The sequence below is a fragment of the Patagioenas fasciata genome, chromosome 1, assembly GCF_037038585.1.
Source record: "Patagioenas fasciata isolate bPatFas1 chromosome 1, bPatFas1.hap1, whole genome shotgun sequence".
NCBI classification, from domain to species: domain Eukaryota; kingdom Metazoa; phylum Chordata; class Aves; order Columbiformes; family Columbidae; genus Patagioenas; species Patagioenas fasciata.
This window is the reverse complement of record NC_092520.1, coordinates 3734381-3750043: the sequence shown is the minus strand read 5'-3', so window position 1 is coordinate 3750043 and position 15663 is coordinate 3734381. Positions and strand designations below refer to the sequence as shown.

General features: G+C 45.8%; 1 protein-coding gene across 1 annotated transcript in view; it reads left to right on the top strand.

Moving 5' to 3' along the window:
* Positions 1–15663, top strand: part of WNT11 (Wnt family member 11) — a 34257-nt gene that overhangs the window by 11561 nt on the left and 7033 nt on the right. The window contains 3 exon segments of the mRNA XM_065833581.2: positions 1478–1713; positions 3174–3451; positions 4891–5183. Coding sequence (XP_065689653.2) covers positions 1478–1713; positions 3174–3451; positions 4891–5183 — 807 coding nt within the window.

The window sequence follows — 15663 nt, the reverse complement described above, 5'->3', positions numbered from 1 at the left end:
ATGCCAAACTCCAGCAGCTCGGGAATTTGTCAGTGCAGACCCGCTCAGCCCTAGCAAGGATGGTAGCTTTTCCCTGCTGGAAGAGGAGTTGGGCTTAGCAGTTATGCAGAACCCAGAGAGAGCTCCAACATACACAGCAGCTGGTTCAAGCCAACCCAGAGGGAGCTGGTGGAACATAGATGTGTTTTCCTGAAAGTCAGAGATCAGAGCTAAATACCCACCCCCCCCCCATCTTGGTTAGGGCTCAATTTTAGCTCCGTTTCCATCCCATTTAACTTCTGAAGGACGTGGATGTTACAGTAATAAAGTGAAATGCGCCCAGAAATGTGTCTGCTAATAAGCCAAACTAACCAAGATGGCTTAGGATGAAACTGGAAGGCAACACATTTAACAAGGAGAGAAGGAAATATGTGTTAAGGCAGTTGTGGTGCCAGGATCAGATGCCAGTTACTGATGCAGCCAGCTAGAAAGTTGTTTTATGGGAATGAATAACATTTATGACTGCCCTAAGCAGGTCATAAAGATACAAAGAGAGTTACACACCAGGCTTCTGCTGATCGCTGTGGGTGCTTAAGAAAGAAGAGCACAGCCCTGTGCGATGCATGGCAGCATCCGCATTTTTCTTTTTTACCTGGAAACGCTGACAATTGCACACCAGAAAAATCAATGAGGTTTTTAGGATGTTGTTGGTTTCTTCTGTGGTTACAAAAGTGCTGATGCTAGTGGATCCCTTCTCAGTTCTGGCCATGATATTCTCTTTGTGTATACTCTCACTGTGCTTCTGCTCTACATTTTTGGAAACTGGAGAAACGGGCTTATCTACGTGCAACAGTGATGGAACTGGTGGAGGCCCTTGGCATTAACTCTAGGGGAAAGCATCTGTTTTGCAAGCTTGGTGGCTTTTCCCTAGGCTTTGCAGGGGATTTTTTTTCCATAATTGATTACATGACATTTAGCATGATCCCTAGAGAGTGTGTGAGACAGATGCTGAATGCAAAACACTGATAACAGCAACTTTATTTTTTTTTTTTTTTTTTTTTTCTTAAATACCATAGTCTTGGAAAATCCAGCTTTCTGTTATCATGGAACTGATGGGTCATTTTTCACGCTGTTGGGATGTCCATCCTCTTCATTTTTCAGCAAGAAAAACCCTCTCCATAAGGATTTACACATTCAGTCAACTTGGCACATGCCCCAGGAGCTTTGTCCGGGCTCCCCAAGATGATGGAGAGAAACACACACTTCTAGAGGGTGTTTCTTCCCACATACCTTAAACACCTACTTTAGATGAGATAAATTACTCTTAAAAGTTGACCATATCTCTCACCAGCTTAAAGTAAGCTCTTATTTTCAGGTAGCTAACATTAAGATGAACATGTGCCAAAGTACTGGAGGTAGTGGAGGAATTAAGACTGACCTGAAGACTAGCTTTTTTTTGCTGGTTTTAATGCCTTTTTGCATGTGCTTGTCTCCTCAGAGCTCTGTCCAAGACTCCTTCGGCTTTGGCCCTGAATCAAACCCAGCACTGCAAGCAGCTTGAAGGCTTGGTGGTTTCCCAGGTGCAGCTGTGCCGCAGCAACCTGGAGCTAATGCAGACCATCATCCAGGCAGCACGGGAAGTGATAAAGACCTGTCGTAAAACTTTCTCAGACATGCGGTGGAACTGCTCTTCCATTGAGCTGGCTCCTAACTACCTGTTGGACTTAGAGAGAGGTAAACAGCACTACTGACTCACCAGGGGACATGAGTGAGTAGAGTCAGTGGGGGGTGTGTGTGTGTGTGCTGGGGCTGGGAAGGGTTGTGCTGCCAGGAGTCTTGGGAAGGGACTACATAGAATCATAGAATAGTTTGGGCTGGAAAGGATCTTCACAGCTCATCCAGTGCCACCCCTGCCATGAGCAGGGACATCTTCACCAGCTCAGGTTGCTCAGAGCCCCGTCCAGCCTGGCCTGGGATGTCTCCAGGGATGGTTCATCCACCACCTCTCTGGCCAACCTGGGACAGGCTCTCACCACCCTCATCACAAAACATTTCTTCCTCATGTCCGGCCTGAATCTCCCTTCTTTAGTTTAAAACCATCACCCCTTGTCCTGTCCCAACAGGCCCTACTCAAAAGTCTGTCCCCATCTTTCTTATCGTCCCCTTTTAAGTCCAGAAAGGCCGCACTAAGGTATCCCCGAAGCTTCTGTTCTCCAGCTGAACACCCCAACTCTCTCACCTGTCCTCCCAGCAGAGCTGTTCCAGCCTCGCATCATTCCTGGGGCTCCTCTGGCCCCTCTCCAGCAGGTCCGTGTGTGTCCTGTGCTGAGGACCCAGAGCTGGACCAGCACTGCAGGGGGGTCTCACCAGAGCGGAGCAGAGGGGCAGAATCCCCTCCCTCCACCTGCTGCTCACGCTGCTGGGGATGCAGCCCAGGACACGGGTGGATTTCTGGGCTGCAAGCACGCTTTGCCGGCTCATGGCCAATCTTTCACCCACCAGCACCCACAAGTCCTTCTCCACAGGGCTGTTCTCCATCCCTTCATCTCCCAGCCTGATACATAACCTGGTTTTCCTGTTCTCTGAGACCATGTTCATTATTATGGTGCCAATCATGCTGAGGAGCTCTCGAGTCCAACACCTTGTCTCCTGCTTGCCTCCAATATGGTCTGCTCATCCCATTAGGAGTTATGGTGCACTTGCTCACAGCCATGGAGCTGCTGTTCAGAGCCTGCAGACTTGTCAGTCACCCCATGCTATGCGTGAAGCTGTGCAGTCAGCTCTCCTATGGGTCAGAGCATCCTTGCACACTTGTGCTGCAGCACTATGGCCTCCCATCACCTCCCCCATCTCCATGACTGCCAGCTCCATGACCTGCTGGCAAGCAGCATCCAGCACAAGGGTAAAAGGAGATGGGACAGTCCATGGGGGTGCTTCTTCATGTGCTCCAAGAGCTGATCACACCACAATGGGCAAGTTGTATAAATCTGTGTGTGTCTTTGCCCTGTTGGGATGTTGTGTCATGTCAAAGAGCTCGCTTAGGAAATGTATTCCAAGCTGGTGATGCCATGGGAGGTCTCAGTTGCAGTGAGTTGGTGTGTTTGCTGTTCTGTGGGGTACAGATTATGTGGGTCTCATTTTGGGGAGCATTCAGCTGTCCTAGGAGGCTGAGCTGGAGTTCTTGTCTCTTCCAGGCACAAGGGAGTCAGCATTTGTGTATGCCCTTTCTGCTGCTGCCATCAGCCACACCATTGCCAGAGCCTGCACCACCGGGGACCTCCCTGGCTGTTCCTGTGGTCCCATCCCAGGTGAGACACCTGGACCTGGGTATCGATGGGGAGGATGTGCAGACAACCTCAACTATGGTCTTATCATGGGGTCCAAATTTTCAGATGCTCCCATGAAGATGAAAAAATCAGGATCACAAGCCAATAAACTGATGCATCTACACAACAGTGAAGTAGGGAGACAGGTAACAAATCCACAAGAGTTATTGTACTTATACAATCATCTGTAGTGGTTGGTCGCTCTGTGAGGTTCAGTGTCTCTATCAGCTAGTGAAAGGGGCAGTTTTCTCCCAGATTGCTCTGAACTCCTTTGGCCTGCTGAAGACTGTGGCTCTATAACTCATGCTGGGACTCGGGAGGTCCTGAACATTATTATCACCCCTATATAACTGCGGGTGGGATGTCTCTGACACCCTTTCCACAGCCAAGGATGGCTCTGGCTGGCTTACCCCAGGAGCTGTGGTGGGGATGGGTCCTGTCGTGCTCTGCCAAGGGCGTTGCACAGACAAAATGCTGTGCGAGCATGGAGCAATTATCATCTGCCAGATGTGTCCAGCAGCTGCCCCCCAGCCATCCCTGCAGACAGGAGGGCTGATTTTTCCTTTTCAAACTACTTTTCTAGTGATGATTCCCATATCTGGCAGAAGCTGCTTTTAACATCTTGCATCTAGGGGAGGGTTAATACTTACCACGTGCTGTGTTTGGGGCACACGGAGGTGCAAATCCCCATCGCAGCTGGAGAAATGGGTGTGGGACTGTAAAGCTGAGCCCTGCGCCTATCTCTGGGGCTACAGGGGTTTCCTAGGCTGGTCCTACCACACAGCTTAGTCCTTCCAGGGCTGCTTGTGCTTGGGCGTGAGAGCAGATACAACTTGAAGCGTGTTGAGCAAATTGGCAGCTGACTGTGTAGCTGTGGGCTGAACTCACCTTTGCAGAGCACAACCACGCTGAACTTGCCTCTCCTGGGTGTTTTTCTCCACCATTCCCACTCTGTTTTTTTTTTAATTATTGTTAATATTTTCGTAATGTCCTTAGTTTTTATTTTAATTGCAATGGGCAAAATTTTGTTTGGGATGTAACATTGCTACGGCTGGTGCATTCACCCCTTCCTGGCAGCATCCTGCCACATCCTACAGAAATCAGAGTAGTGCAGAACCAAAGTAAAATGCTCTTTTGTCCCCATGGCCAACAGAAAGGCAAGGTGAGGGTGCCCTGAATTTGTCAGAGCCTTGACATCCCTGTTACCTAAAGCCCAAAGCTGCTAGAGGCAGACATGGATGTTAATTATGTATTTATGGATTGCTTTGATTTTCAGCTCCTTAGGAATTTAGGGGGTCGAAATGGAGCCCTGTGTAGATATCTGATCGAAATTCAAAATCCTCTTGTGTCTGCTGACTTCAAAGATGCCTTGGTGAACGTAGTCCTGGGCTGATAGTGATCACCAAGGAGCTGTGGGATCTCATTCCCTTTGCACAGCAGCTACTCTAGAGTGACTGAGCAGAAATCAGAGCAGCAGTCCTTCTCTATAACAGCCACTGCTAAAAAAGTGCCTTCTTTAGCAAGTTTATGGAATATTTGAAGGAAAGAGAAGGGCATTTCCTAACTCCTGCATTCCTTTTTGCAGGTCTTGAAAGCCTCTCTTGAAATGAAATGTAAGTGCCATGGAGTTTCTGGGTCATGCTCTATCAAGACCTGTTGGAAAGGCCTTCAAGAGCTGCGAGACATTGCACTGGACCTCAAAAACAAATATTTATCAGCCACCAAGGTCGTTCACCGGCCCATGGGCACACGCAAATACCTTGTGCCAAAGGATATTGATATCAGGCCGGTTAAAGAGACAGAGCTGATTTACCTGCAGAGCTCGCCCGATTTCTGCATGAAGAACGAGAAAGTGGGGTCACACGGGACACAGGACAGGTGAGGGTTTCTGCAGCGAGTGCTGACTACACCCTGAGCTCTAAAGAGAAAAGGGGAAGAGACTAACACATATGAATAAGAGGCAAATAATTTGTGAGGTAGCACATGCAGGTAAAGGATGCCTCTAATATACGGTATGGTCCATGGATGCTCAAGTCTGTTAGTGGTGGTTGTGTCCAAGACAAGGCTGCAGGTACTTTTTGCATTGTATAGGCAGGACCAAGATACCTTTTGAATTTCCCTAGGCAACTCACCTCTTCAGGAACTTGTAGTGATCAAGCAGCTGCTTTTTACTGTCTTGAGTCTCTCTAAGTCACTTCTTGCAGTCACTGCTGATGAGTTGTTATTCTACTTTAGGGCTCCTCTAAGCAGACAGGTGTTAACCCAATTAGGACCAGGGCTCCCAGGCAACCTTAAAAAACCCTGTAAACTACAAAGGTAAATTTTTAGAATTTTTCTTCCACTGCATTTTAAAAATCCAGGTGTGTTTGTCTTGCTCATGTCTCTGCAGAGGAATTTCTTCATCCCATTAATAGTCATGATTTGAGGTCATCATACCCAAACCTCCACTGGGCACAGTGCTGTCACTTTCAGAGCCAACAGACACGCTTGTCTCTTCCCAGGACCTGTTTAATTCCCTCCAAGACAAACCAATTCCACGTTTCAGCAGTCTGAGCATCTCTAGGTGGGCAGCAGACCCTTCAACAGCCAAATAATTGTGTATTTCCAGAATTTTGCTGCATTTCCAGATTTTTTGTTAGGTGGTTACAAATGCTGGATTTTTCCAGCGGTGTCATTAGTTGCTATGCTTGGCTTTCTTCAGATAGTTCTCATAATTCTTCTTCGCTCTTTGTGTTATTTTGTGGTTGAGACTCAATCAAGTTGCAAGATGCATGCACCTACACTATTGTGGAATGTCTTCATCTTAACTCCTGTTGGATGTAGTGGTCTTCCCACTGTGTATTGAAAAGTTCGATGAGTGAAAGTGTGACAGAAATAACAGAAATGAAGTAAATGATCCAAATGCAGAAAAGGTACATCCTTTTTGAATTCCTTTGATTCATAGGAAGTGCTTCGTGAGGAGACTTCAGAAAATATCCTTTGGCAGTGGCCATTTAATCTGTAACTTCAACTCTGTAGACAATATATCTGTATTTAACTGGTGGACCTGATCAGGAGATGATGACAGTTGAGTGAGGCAAGCGTGTGCTTTTTGTCCTCTGATATTTTATGGCAGTTACGATTTTGTATCCTCCACTAGGACCAAAATCAGTGGTTGGACTGCTCTACAACAGCTCTGTGGTGGGAACACTAGGTTGATGTTCATTGCTGGCCCAGCGGTGGAGCAGTAATTAGCAAGTGAAGATGTTTATGGATCACTGAGGACTGTAGGGAAAAAAAGGATGCATTGAAACTGGTTTCTGAGGGAAAATGTCATTTGAGTGGAAGCAAAGTTTTTGTGGGTTTTTATGGATTTTGACAAATTTGTGTCCTGAAAAAGATCTCTTTGTTTTTGTCATTCTGCTTTGCAATGAAAAAATTGTGGAGGTTATTTGAAGATTAGTTTTATAGGAATTGCATGAAATTAACAGGATGTGTCAAAACCAAACTGAATTCATTACAGATTTGCCAAGTAAAACATTTTCCATGTGCTGAAATCCTCTTAAGGAGGAGGGAGGCGTGTCTTCTTCTTCATCTAATTTCATTTTGCAGCAGATTTGGCCTTTTTATCCCAGCAAAGGATGAAAAATATGTCAAGGTCTTAAATGATCTTTTTTTTTTTCTACTGAGAATAGGAAAATGTGTATTGCAGGTGTCCATTTATCCCGATTTGGGTGACACTGGTGATTGTGAACCTGCCAGGGGAGGGTCCAGGGGAAGTAAGATTGAGTGAGGATTTAGAGAACCGAGATATTAAGGCAGGAGGGGATGAGTTTCAAAAGGCACCTGTAAAGAAATACTCCTTGTTCTCAGATGTGAGAGATAGTGATGGCTGTGGGAGGAGAGGATGGTGAGATAGTCCCATGTTGAGCTGCAGACACCTCTTAGGACAAGTTTTAAGGTCATGTGTAGTTACACTCATGTTCATCAAAATCCATCTGCCAGCTCTTGAGCCTGGTGTCTCAACATTTGCAGGTGTAACACAAGCCATAGCAGCCCCTTTTCTGCATTACATTAACAGAGGAAATAAATGTAAAATGCACATAATGTGTCTGCAGATTGGCCGGTTCTTCCTGGTGGGATCCTCCTCCCATGGATGCCTTTTTCCCTTCTTAATTTTTCTCTCCCGGAGAGGACATCTAAATGTATTTTAAATGTGGTGGCTCTGTTCCAGCTGGCCGCAGGGCTACAGAGATAGCGGCTAATGACAGGGATGAGGGAGCAGGAACACAAAAGGGATGCTGTTAGAGAGAGCAGGGAAAAATGCGGTTCTGTAAAGATGTAAAAACACTCACATGAAAATAGCCCAAACAGGTTTTTATTTTACAAGTCAAGTCCCAGAGGCATCTTAACATTTTATCCTTATGCACGTCAAAATCTTCTGGGGGGAGATACCATTGTTTCCTATTAAGCTAATTTTTAGGGTCTTTTATGGCAAATGCAATCAAAAAGGGATTTTTCTTGGTGGTCCCTTGGTTCATTTTTTCTCTTCTCCTACCACCTGCCTATTCCCTTTTTGGCTTTTTTATAGTCATGATGATGGGTGCAGGGATTAGCCCATGGAATGTTACAGCACAGACCTCTCTCACTATGCTCCAGAAGACCTTGATCTGGGCATCTTCAACAGCTTTCCAGACCACTTTATACCTCCAAAGGGGGGCAGACAGGAGGGGACCCCATTAACAACACATTTTATCATAGAGTCATAGAACAGGTTGGGTTAGAAGGGACCTTCAAAGCCACCCCTGCCATGAGCAGGGACATCTTCACCAGCTCAGGTTGCTCAGAGCCCCGTCCAGCCTGGCCTGGGATGTCTCCAGGGATGGTTCATCCACCACCTCTCTGGACAACCTGGGACAAGGTCTCATTACCTTCAGTGTAAAAAATTTCTTCCTTATGTGCCCGAATCTTCCCTCCTTTAGTTTAAAACCATCACCCCTTATCCTGTCGCAACAGGCCCTGCTCAAAAGTCTGTCCCCATCTTTCTTCTCAGCCCCTTTTAAGTCTGGAAAGGTGCACTAAGGTCCCCCTGAAGCCTTCTCTTCTCCAGCTGAACACCCCAGCTCTCTCAACCTGTCCTCCCAGCAGAGCTGTTCCAGCCTTGCATCATTTCTGTGGCTCCTCTGGCCCATGTCCCACAGATCCATGTCTTTTCCTGTTACTGGATTAAAAAGTTCCATTTACTGCATTTTTCTTACAAAAAATTAGTAGTTCTGCATCATATGGAGAAAAATCCCTTTTCTCCCTCCCTCTGCCCCAGGTCTGGTGCTCACTCAGAGCACGTGGGAAGCAGGACAGAGGTTGATGGCTGGGTTGCAACACCTTGGACATATTGAATTTCAGTGTATGCTGCAGGGAACAATCCTGCACCAGCAGGTGGGTGGAAGGGATAATCTAATCGGTGGCTTCCATCTCTCTAATTAACCCTCACATTATGCGGACTTACTGTGTGTTTTTCAGGCAGGAAAGGGAATTCAATTACCTTGTAGTGGAACTGCATGAAAATCCACTTGGAAAATGTGCAGTCCGTTAATCAAATGCCTTTTAGAGCTCTTATGTGAAAGGATTTCAAAGCCTTGTTTTGCACAAGCCTGAAATGTTTTCTGAGACACCTCAGCCTTTCTCATTTTCATGTTGAAATTAGAAATTGTTTGGAAATTTGCATGCCTCCAAGAGCTTGGGGTGTATCCTGATTTCAAAGCCAGGGAGCTGAACCTGAACCTGAGATTTGAAGCCTCTTTGAAGTGCTCAAAATCTGATTAAGGAGCTGAGTTTTGCAACCGTTGTCCAAACCTCCTGCAAACAGGTTTGTTGCAACCACAGCCTTAATCGACTGCAGCCAAACTCCATGTGCTCATATGTCACCATCACACTTCCACAGACAATAAAAAATGTTCTGGAGGAAAATCTGAAGAAGTTGATCTGTGGAGCAGCAAGGGGATTGCACAAATTTCAATACAACGAATTAACCACTGGGAAAAACTGCACGTGTTCCCATTTCAGAGCTTTCTTGGACAGAAGCACCCGATAACTCATCCTTTAAAAAGGTAGTTCAGTTTCTTCTGCCTGAGAAATTTATTATAGCAGCTTTGAGTAAATGATAAATAATAGCAGATTATAAAATTGAGATGTCTTTTGTGAGAAAAGAAGCATAAGCATTAACCTTCTTTATCAGTAGGGTGCAGTGTATCATATTTCAAAGGCTTTTTAAGGTCCCTTAAGGAATTCAAAGAAAGGGAAATTCTGCCGTGCATGCAAAAACCTCCAGGTCTTGAAGCCTCATAGAGATAATTGAGCTGTTTATTACTGACCTTTCCCAGAGCAGTCATGGAGCCAAGCAAAAGCTTCTCCCTCCTTGCTGAAGATGGGAAGGAGCTCTCTTAATGCTGCAGAAATTGGGTTGATCACCCACCGCTCCTTAGCTGACACACTCTGGCAAAGAACATGACCATTCTGTGGTGGTTGCTCATTGCTCACATATTCGTCTTTTTTATGCAATTAAAAAGATTAGTCTTAAGTGTCTCCCAAGGTGTCTTAGGCTGGTATGTTTTCTTGGGCAGGAACATATATGAAGTTGTCTGAGCACGCATCTGCTTCTCGGTGGTGACTGCAAAGACTTGGTGGCTGGTGGTTGCCTCTATTGGTATCTTGGTTGTCCAAACAGATGCATTGATCAAATTCTGCAAAAAAAAAAAAAAAGGATGGAGTGTTTTTCCATGTTCAGTGACAGCCTTTGTTTTTGGTACCACTTGTCTCCTGCCACCCTGAAAATATGCTTTGCTTGCATGGTCATGCGGGCCATGACATTTCTTAACACTCATACAGCGAAGAGTGGTAGTTATGGGTAGACAACAGCATTTGGTGGTGTTTTTTGGTTATGTCTTGGTTTAGTTTCTGTTAGTGAGGGCGCAAGAAGCAACACGATGAACTCCGGCTTTCGCTTGGTTATAATGTGTATGGTGATTCAGTAATTTTTGGAACTGTTATCAGATGTACTGCCCTTTTTTCATGGCATCCAACAAACAATGACTAACAAACTGCAAATGATTATTCTGTGAGTACACCAGAAGTTCAAACTGAAGGAGAGTCAAGAAAATTGTGGCTTTCTGTTACTCTCACCTGCAGTGGAGGAACTTTCCTAGGGCAACGTGCCTGTAGCTGGTGCCCATTTGGACAGTTGGTCCAGCTGTGATTTCTTGGGCTTTTTCTCAGTTCATCCCTGGAGAAGTTTGAATCCTTCTCACTTTTAGAAACCCGTATTTGTCCATAAAGTTTCCTGACCAGCTTTGTGAATAATACGTTTCTTGGTGGAAAGAATAATTTCACACAGTAAAATTGTAGCAGATATTGAATTCAGACAATAAAAAATACGTACTTAGTCCCTCTGCATCGAAACAGTCTTGGAGTTAGGCAACATCAGTGTTGGGAATGCGTTTCCACGGAGCCTGATCTTTTTAGGAGCAAGACTGAACTGTGGGCTGATCCTGAAGATGTTTGTCTACTCTGATCTTCCAAACAGTTGCCCTAAACAACATTTTCCAGGGCTTTCCTATGCTCAGAATTATGTTTTTCTTAATCTAAATTGTTTGTTTTTTGTTTTTTGTTTTTTTCCAAATCAAACTGGTCATTTCTTGTCCTCTTTTCTCTGCATACAAAGAACATTTATTCTCTCTCCCTTTTGCAATGATCTTTTATAGATGGGAAGATAGTTCTTATGAACTTCTCTAAGTTGGTTCCCTCAAGCTTTTCTGTTTTCTGAACTGCTCCTCTGACCCTCCCGGGAACATTCCCACATGTATCTGGATCTTTCTCAAAGTGTGTTGCTTACTTTGCATTTTAATCCACTCTCACAAAATGCTCTCAGCTACTTTTGCTCCAGCATTTTCCACAAATGTTTAGGCTCACTCTCTACTCCTTCTTAATGAAAATACAGGCTGATTCCAGGGTCTCCCTTGACATCTTCTTGCTGACATGTACTATTGATAACGCTCTTTCGTACAGTTGTTCAGTGTCAGTCTCTAGTTGTTCCTTGTGGATGAGAAAGCAATTTAAAAGTAGTTAAGATCCTGCCCTCAAAATCTTATGTGAAGCTGTGCACTTTGATGTATTTTTAGCCAATGTCCATTGTGTTACATACCTCCTGGGGGATTTGAGTTATTTTTTCTCTTTCTTTTATATACTGCTGTAAAACGTGATGTTACTAGAGCAAGGGGCACTAAAGAAATGAACAGGAATTTGATTCTAAAGAGAAAAAATAAATTACTTCTTTACACAGCAGTACTGTCTTCTGGGACTTTTGGCTGCTGGAATTCATGGAGGCAGATGGTTTCCTTGAGGTGAGAGAGATGAGACAAACCCATGTCCATGACACCCACAAGGGGATCCTGAGATGCCTAGGCAGGAACATACCTTCTATCATCCCTAATGCAACATCCCAGGTGCTGGTGGTAGATAGAATCGTCGAATGGTTTGGGTTGGAAGAGACCTTCAAAGCTCATCCAGTTCAACCTTCTGCCTTGGGCAGGGACATCTTCACCCAGACCAGGTTGCTCAGAACCCCATCCAGCCTGGCCTGGGATGTCTCCAGGGATGGGACATCTACTGTCAGGAAAAGGCTGAGGAAAAGGATTACAGAAAGTGTCCATATTTGCATTTTCCTCCCTGAACAGCATGTCCCACAGCCAGTGGGAGATGTATTGGGACATGCAGGTGACTGCTGTGACCCAGAACAACTTTTCTAGTGTACTAATAAGCAGGTTCCACTTGTCAGTAAGACTGTGGGAGTGAGGTCCCGGTCGACATCTGGCCTGTCCCTGTCATCATATGTCATTATTGTGTGTGACACAGTACAGAGTTTGCCTCAATTTGGCTCTCAGATGCCAGCTGTCATAGAATCATAGAATGTCCTGAGTTGGAAGGGACCCACAAGGATCATGGAGTCCAACTCCTGTCCCTGCACAGGACAACCCCACAGTTCACACCGTGTGTCTGAGGACGTTGTCCAGTCTCTTCTTGAACACTGTCAGGCTTGGGGCCGTGACACCTCCCTGGGGAGCCTGTTCCAGTGTCCAGCACCCTCTGGGTGAAGAACCTTTTCCTGATGTCCAACCTGAACCTCCCCTGGCGCATCTTCCTGCCATTCCCTCAGGTTCTGTTGTTGGTTGATAAAAAGAAGAGTTTGGCACCTGTCCCTCTTCCTCCCCTTGCGAGGAAGCTGTAGCCGCCATGAGCTCTGCCCTCAGTCTCCTCTTCTCCAAGATGAACAAACCAAGAGACTTTAGCCTCTCCTCATATGGTTTCCTCTCCAAACCCTTCACCAGCTTTGTAGCCTCTTCTGGACATTCTCTAGTAGCTTTATATCCTTTTTATCCTGTGTTCCCAGCCCTGCACACAGTGAATGCTCCAGGTGAGGCTGCACCAGCACAGAGCAGAGCAGGATGATCCCCTCCCTGCCCGGCTGGCCATGCTGTGCTGGATGCACCAGGACACGGGTCCCTCTTGGCTCCAGGGACACCGCTGGCTCATGTTCAACTTACCATCGACCAGAACCCCCAAATTCTTCTCTGCAGAGCTGCTTTCCAGCATCTCATCCCCCAGTCTGTATGTACAGTCAGGGTTGCCGTGTCCCAGGTGCAAAATCCAACACTTGCCCTTGTTGTCAACGAAAAAAATCTATCCTTGTATCTGCTGATGCGACAGAAGTGAACTGGGATTCACTATGAAATTAAGTGTGGTGTCTCGCTATAGGTTTTAAAATGAAAATTCCCCAGGAGGTAACTGTGAGATGGCTTAGCCTCTCCACCTGGGCGACGACTCATGGAAGTGCTGAGATGTCCTTCATCATCTCTGCTGAGGAGCCACCCCCATGATGAAGCTGTTTGGTCTCAGGGAACGATGTACTGCAGTGTTTCTGCAAGTGAGGACTAGAAGGGGGAGATTTTGGACAGGCGTATTGAGTGGGATTTGTCCAGTCAGCAGGGCTGACCTTCTCCCTTCTTGCATAAAGAAGGAGAAAATATTGTGACAATGTGAAAGCCTGTCCCTGAGCCAGGACCTTGGCTGGGATTACGGCCGAAGCATCGTTTTTCACCGATCTTCCAAGTGCTTCTAGAGGTTACGGTGTTGTGTTAAGATGCAATCTCCTGCCTTCGTATTTTCTCTCTGAGGCTCAGGAGGAGGGCATTTCTCTGAGTTGCTGGAATCGTGCTGGACCAGGCCCAAAATAAATGAGATTGAACTTAACCCATCAGCAGGGAGCCTGGTGAGATCGCAGCCGTGGGCTCTGAAAGCAGATGCTCTGGGGCAGCTTCTGTGGGTAAACTCTGGACTTTGGGCTCCTTTGTCTTCCCCCTCTTGCTTTGTCTATGTATAGACACAGCTGGTAAACTACCTCTGTTTCAGCTTGTTAAAGAAAAATAAAGATAATTCATCCGAGCCTATACTTTAGAAAAGAAAACTAAGTCTCTGGTTTGTGGCATTGTCAGGAAAGTTTTCTAGAAGCCCATTCAGTCTCAGGATGGGGTCAAAAGCTTTCTTTCGGCTATTCAGCTCATCCACCCAGAACATCCTTCTTCTTTTATCCAAAACTGAAGGAAGCTTGGGGACTTTTCAGTAAGATTTTGGTTTTTTTCCTTTCTTTATTTCAGACTGGGTGGGATGGGGTCAGCTATGGAAAAGTGTGTCCCCTAGTAGATCCACATTTTGCAAACCACAGGAGTGGATGCAAGAAAAGGGAGATTCCCAAGTCTCAATACAGCAGATAGAAGAGTTTTGAATGTGGTAGATGTGACTGTTGAGTGCCTTGTACATTTGACGAGTGAATGTCCTCAGTGGTGAACTTGAGTCAGAGTGGACCTGTATTCTTTTTCTTGACTATTTTAATGATCTCTCAGCACGAGGTGGCACATCCATCACCGTGCTTCTGCAGGGTCTCCATCCTTCCTAGGTGAACCTCCAGGCAACAAACTTTCCATACACTGGTAAAACTGAGTAAAGTTGTCAAATACCCTCCCCTCTTCTAATGTCAACATGCCTACATTTGAACCTTTGCTCTGAATATTTAATGCATTTACTAATACATTTATAAGGAGTCATTTGGAGGTTTGGGGCCCTGGCTCACAGGGGTGGTAACAACGCCTTTGGTTCAGCGTTAGGTAAACATGCTCAGTGTGGTTGTAGACTTCGGCTTTGGTAGAGGTTTTCAAAGGTTTGTAAATATTTACACACACTCCTGAAAGAAGGAGAGCGGGGAGGGGGGTCTTTAAACACTGAACCTGGAGAGGAATGCGAGTCAGAAACAACAAACGGGAGGCCTGCCTGAGTCAGAGAAAAGCAAGGAAAGAACAAGAACAAGATCTCAACACTTCATTAATCCTGTAACTTCTCCTAAAGCATTGCTTCATGAGGAATTCCTATTAGTCTCATGGATTTGTTTTCATCTATTAATGGAGTCAGCTCAAGAGTCCAACTCATGCTCCTGTTTCTTTTCCCTGACCCAAACCAGCCTTAGAGTGTTTCTGTCCAAAACAGCCATGCAGGATGGAGCCAGGCTCTTCTCTGTGACAACCAGCAGCAGGACAAGGGGTAATGGGTTCAAATTGGAACACAAGAGGTTCCACTTAAATTTGAGAAGAAGCTTCTTCTCAGTAAGGGTAACAGAACACTGGCCCAGGCTGCCCAGGGAGGTTGTGGAGTCTCCTTCCCTGCAGACATTCAAACCCGCCTGGACACCTTCCTGTGGAACCTCAGCTGGGTGTTCCTGCTCCATGGGGGGATTGCACTGGATGAGCTTTCCAGGTCCCTTCCAATCCCTGACATTCTGTGATTCTGTGATTCTATGAATAAGACTGTGGAGAGAAGTCAGCAATTCCCCCACTCTCCACATTGCCTGTCTTACAGTAGTTTCAAGGCTCAGCATCAAGTTCACAGCCCCATGGTGTTGGGTGCATCATGAGATGTTACCCACAGCACTAGTGTCCAGCCAAGCATCTGACCAAGCATGAAGACTTCCGCTCTGGGTATCTTTACAGCCAGTGGAGAAACAGCATATCTACAGCATGGTTAATATAATCTTAAAGTCAAGGTCTGTTGCTCTGTCATGTCCAGTGACTCAACGTGGAGTATTTTAGGAGAAGGAGACAGCTGTTTTTTGAGAATGGCTGAGGATCCGTGATCAATGGATCAGTGAAGGAGATTCCCAATTCATGACTTACTTCTGAAAATCTCAAGCCAGCTGCTTGCAAGAGGACAAAGCTAGGGAACCCCACACAATGGCAGACTTATCCTAACAAGTCTGGCTTTAATTAAAAGCAGAAGCAAA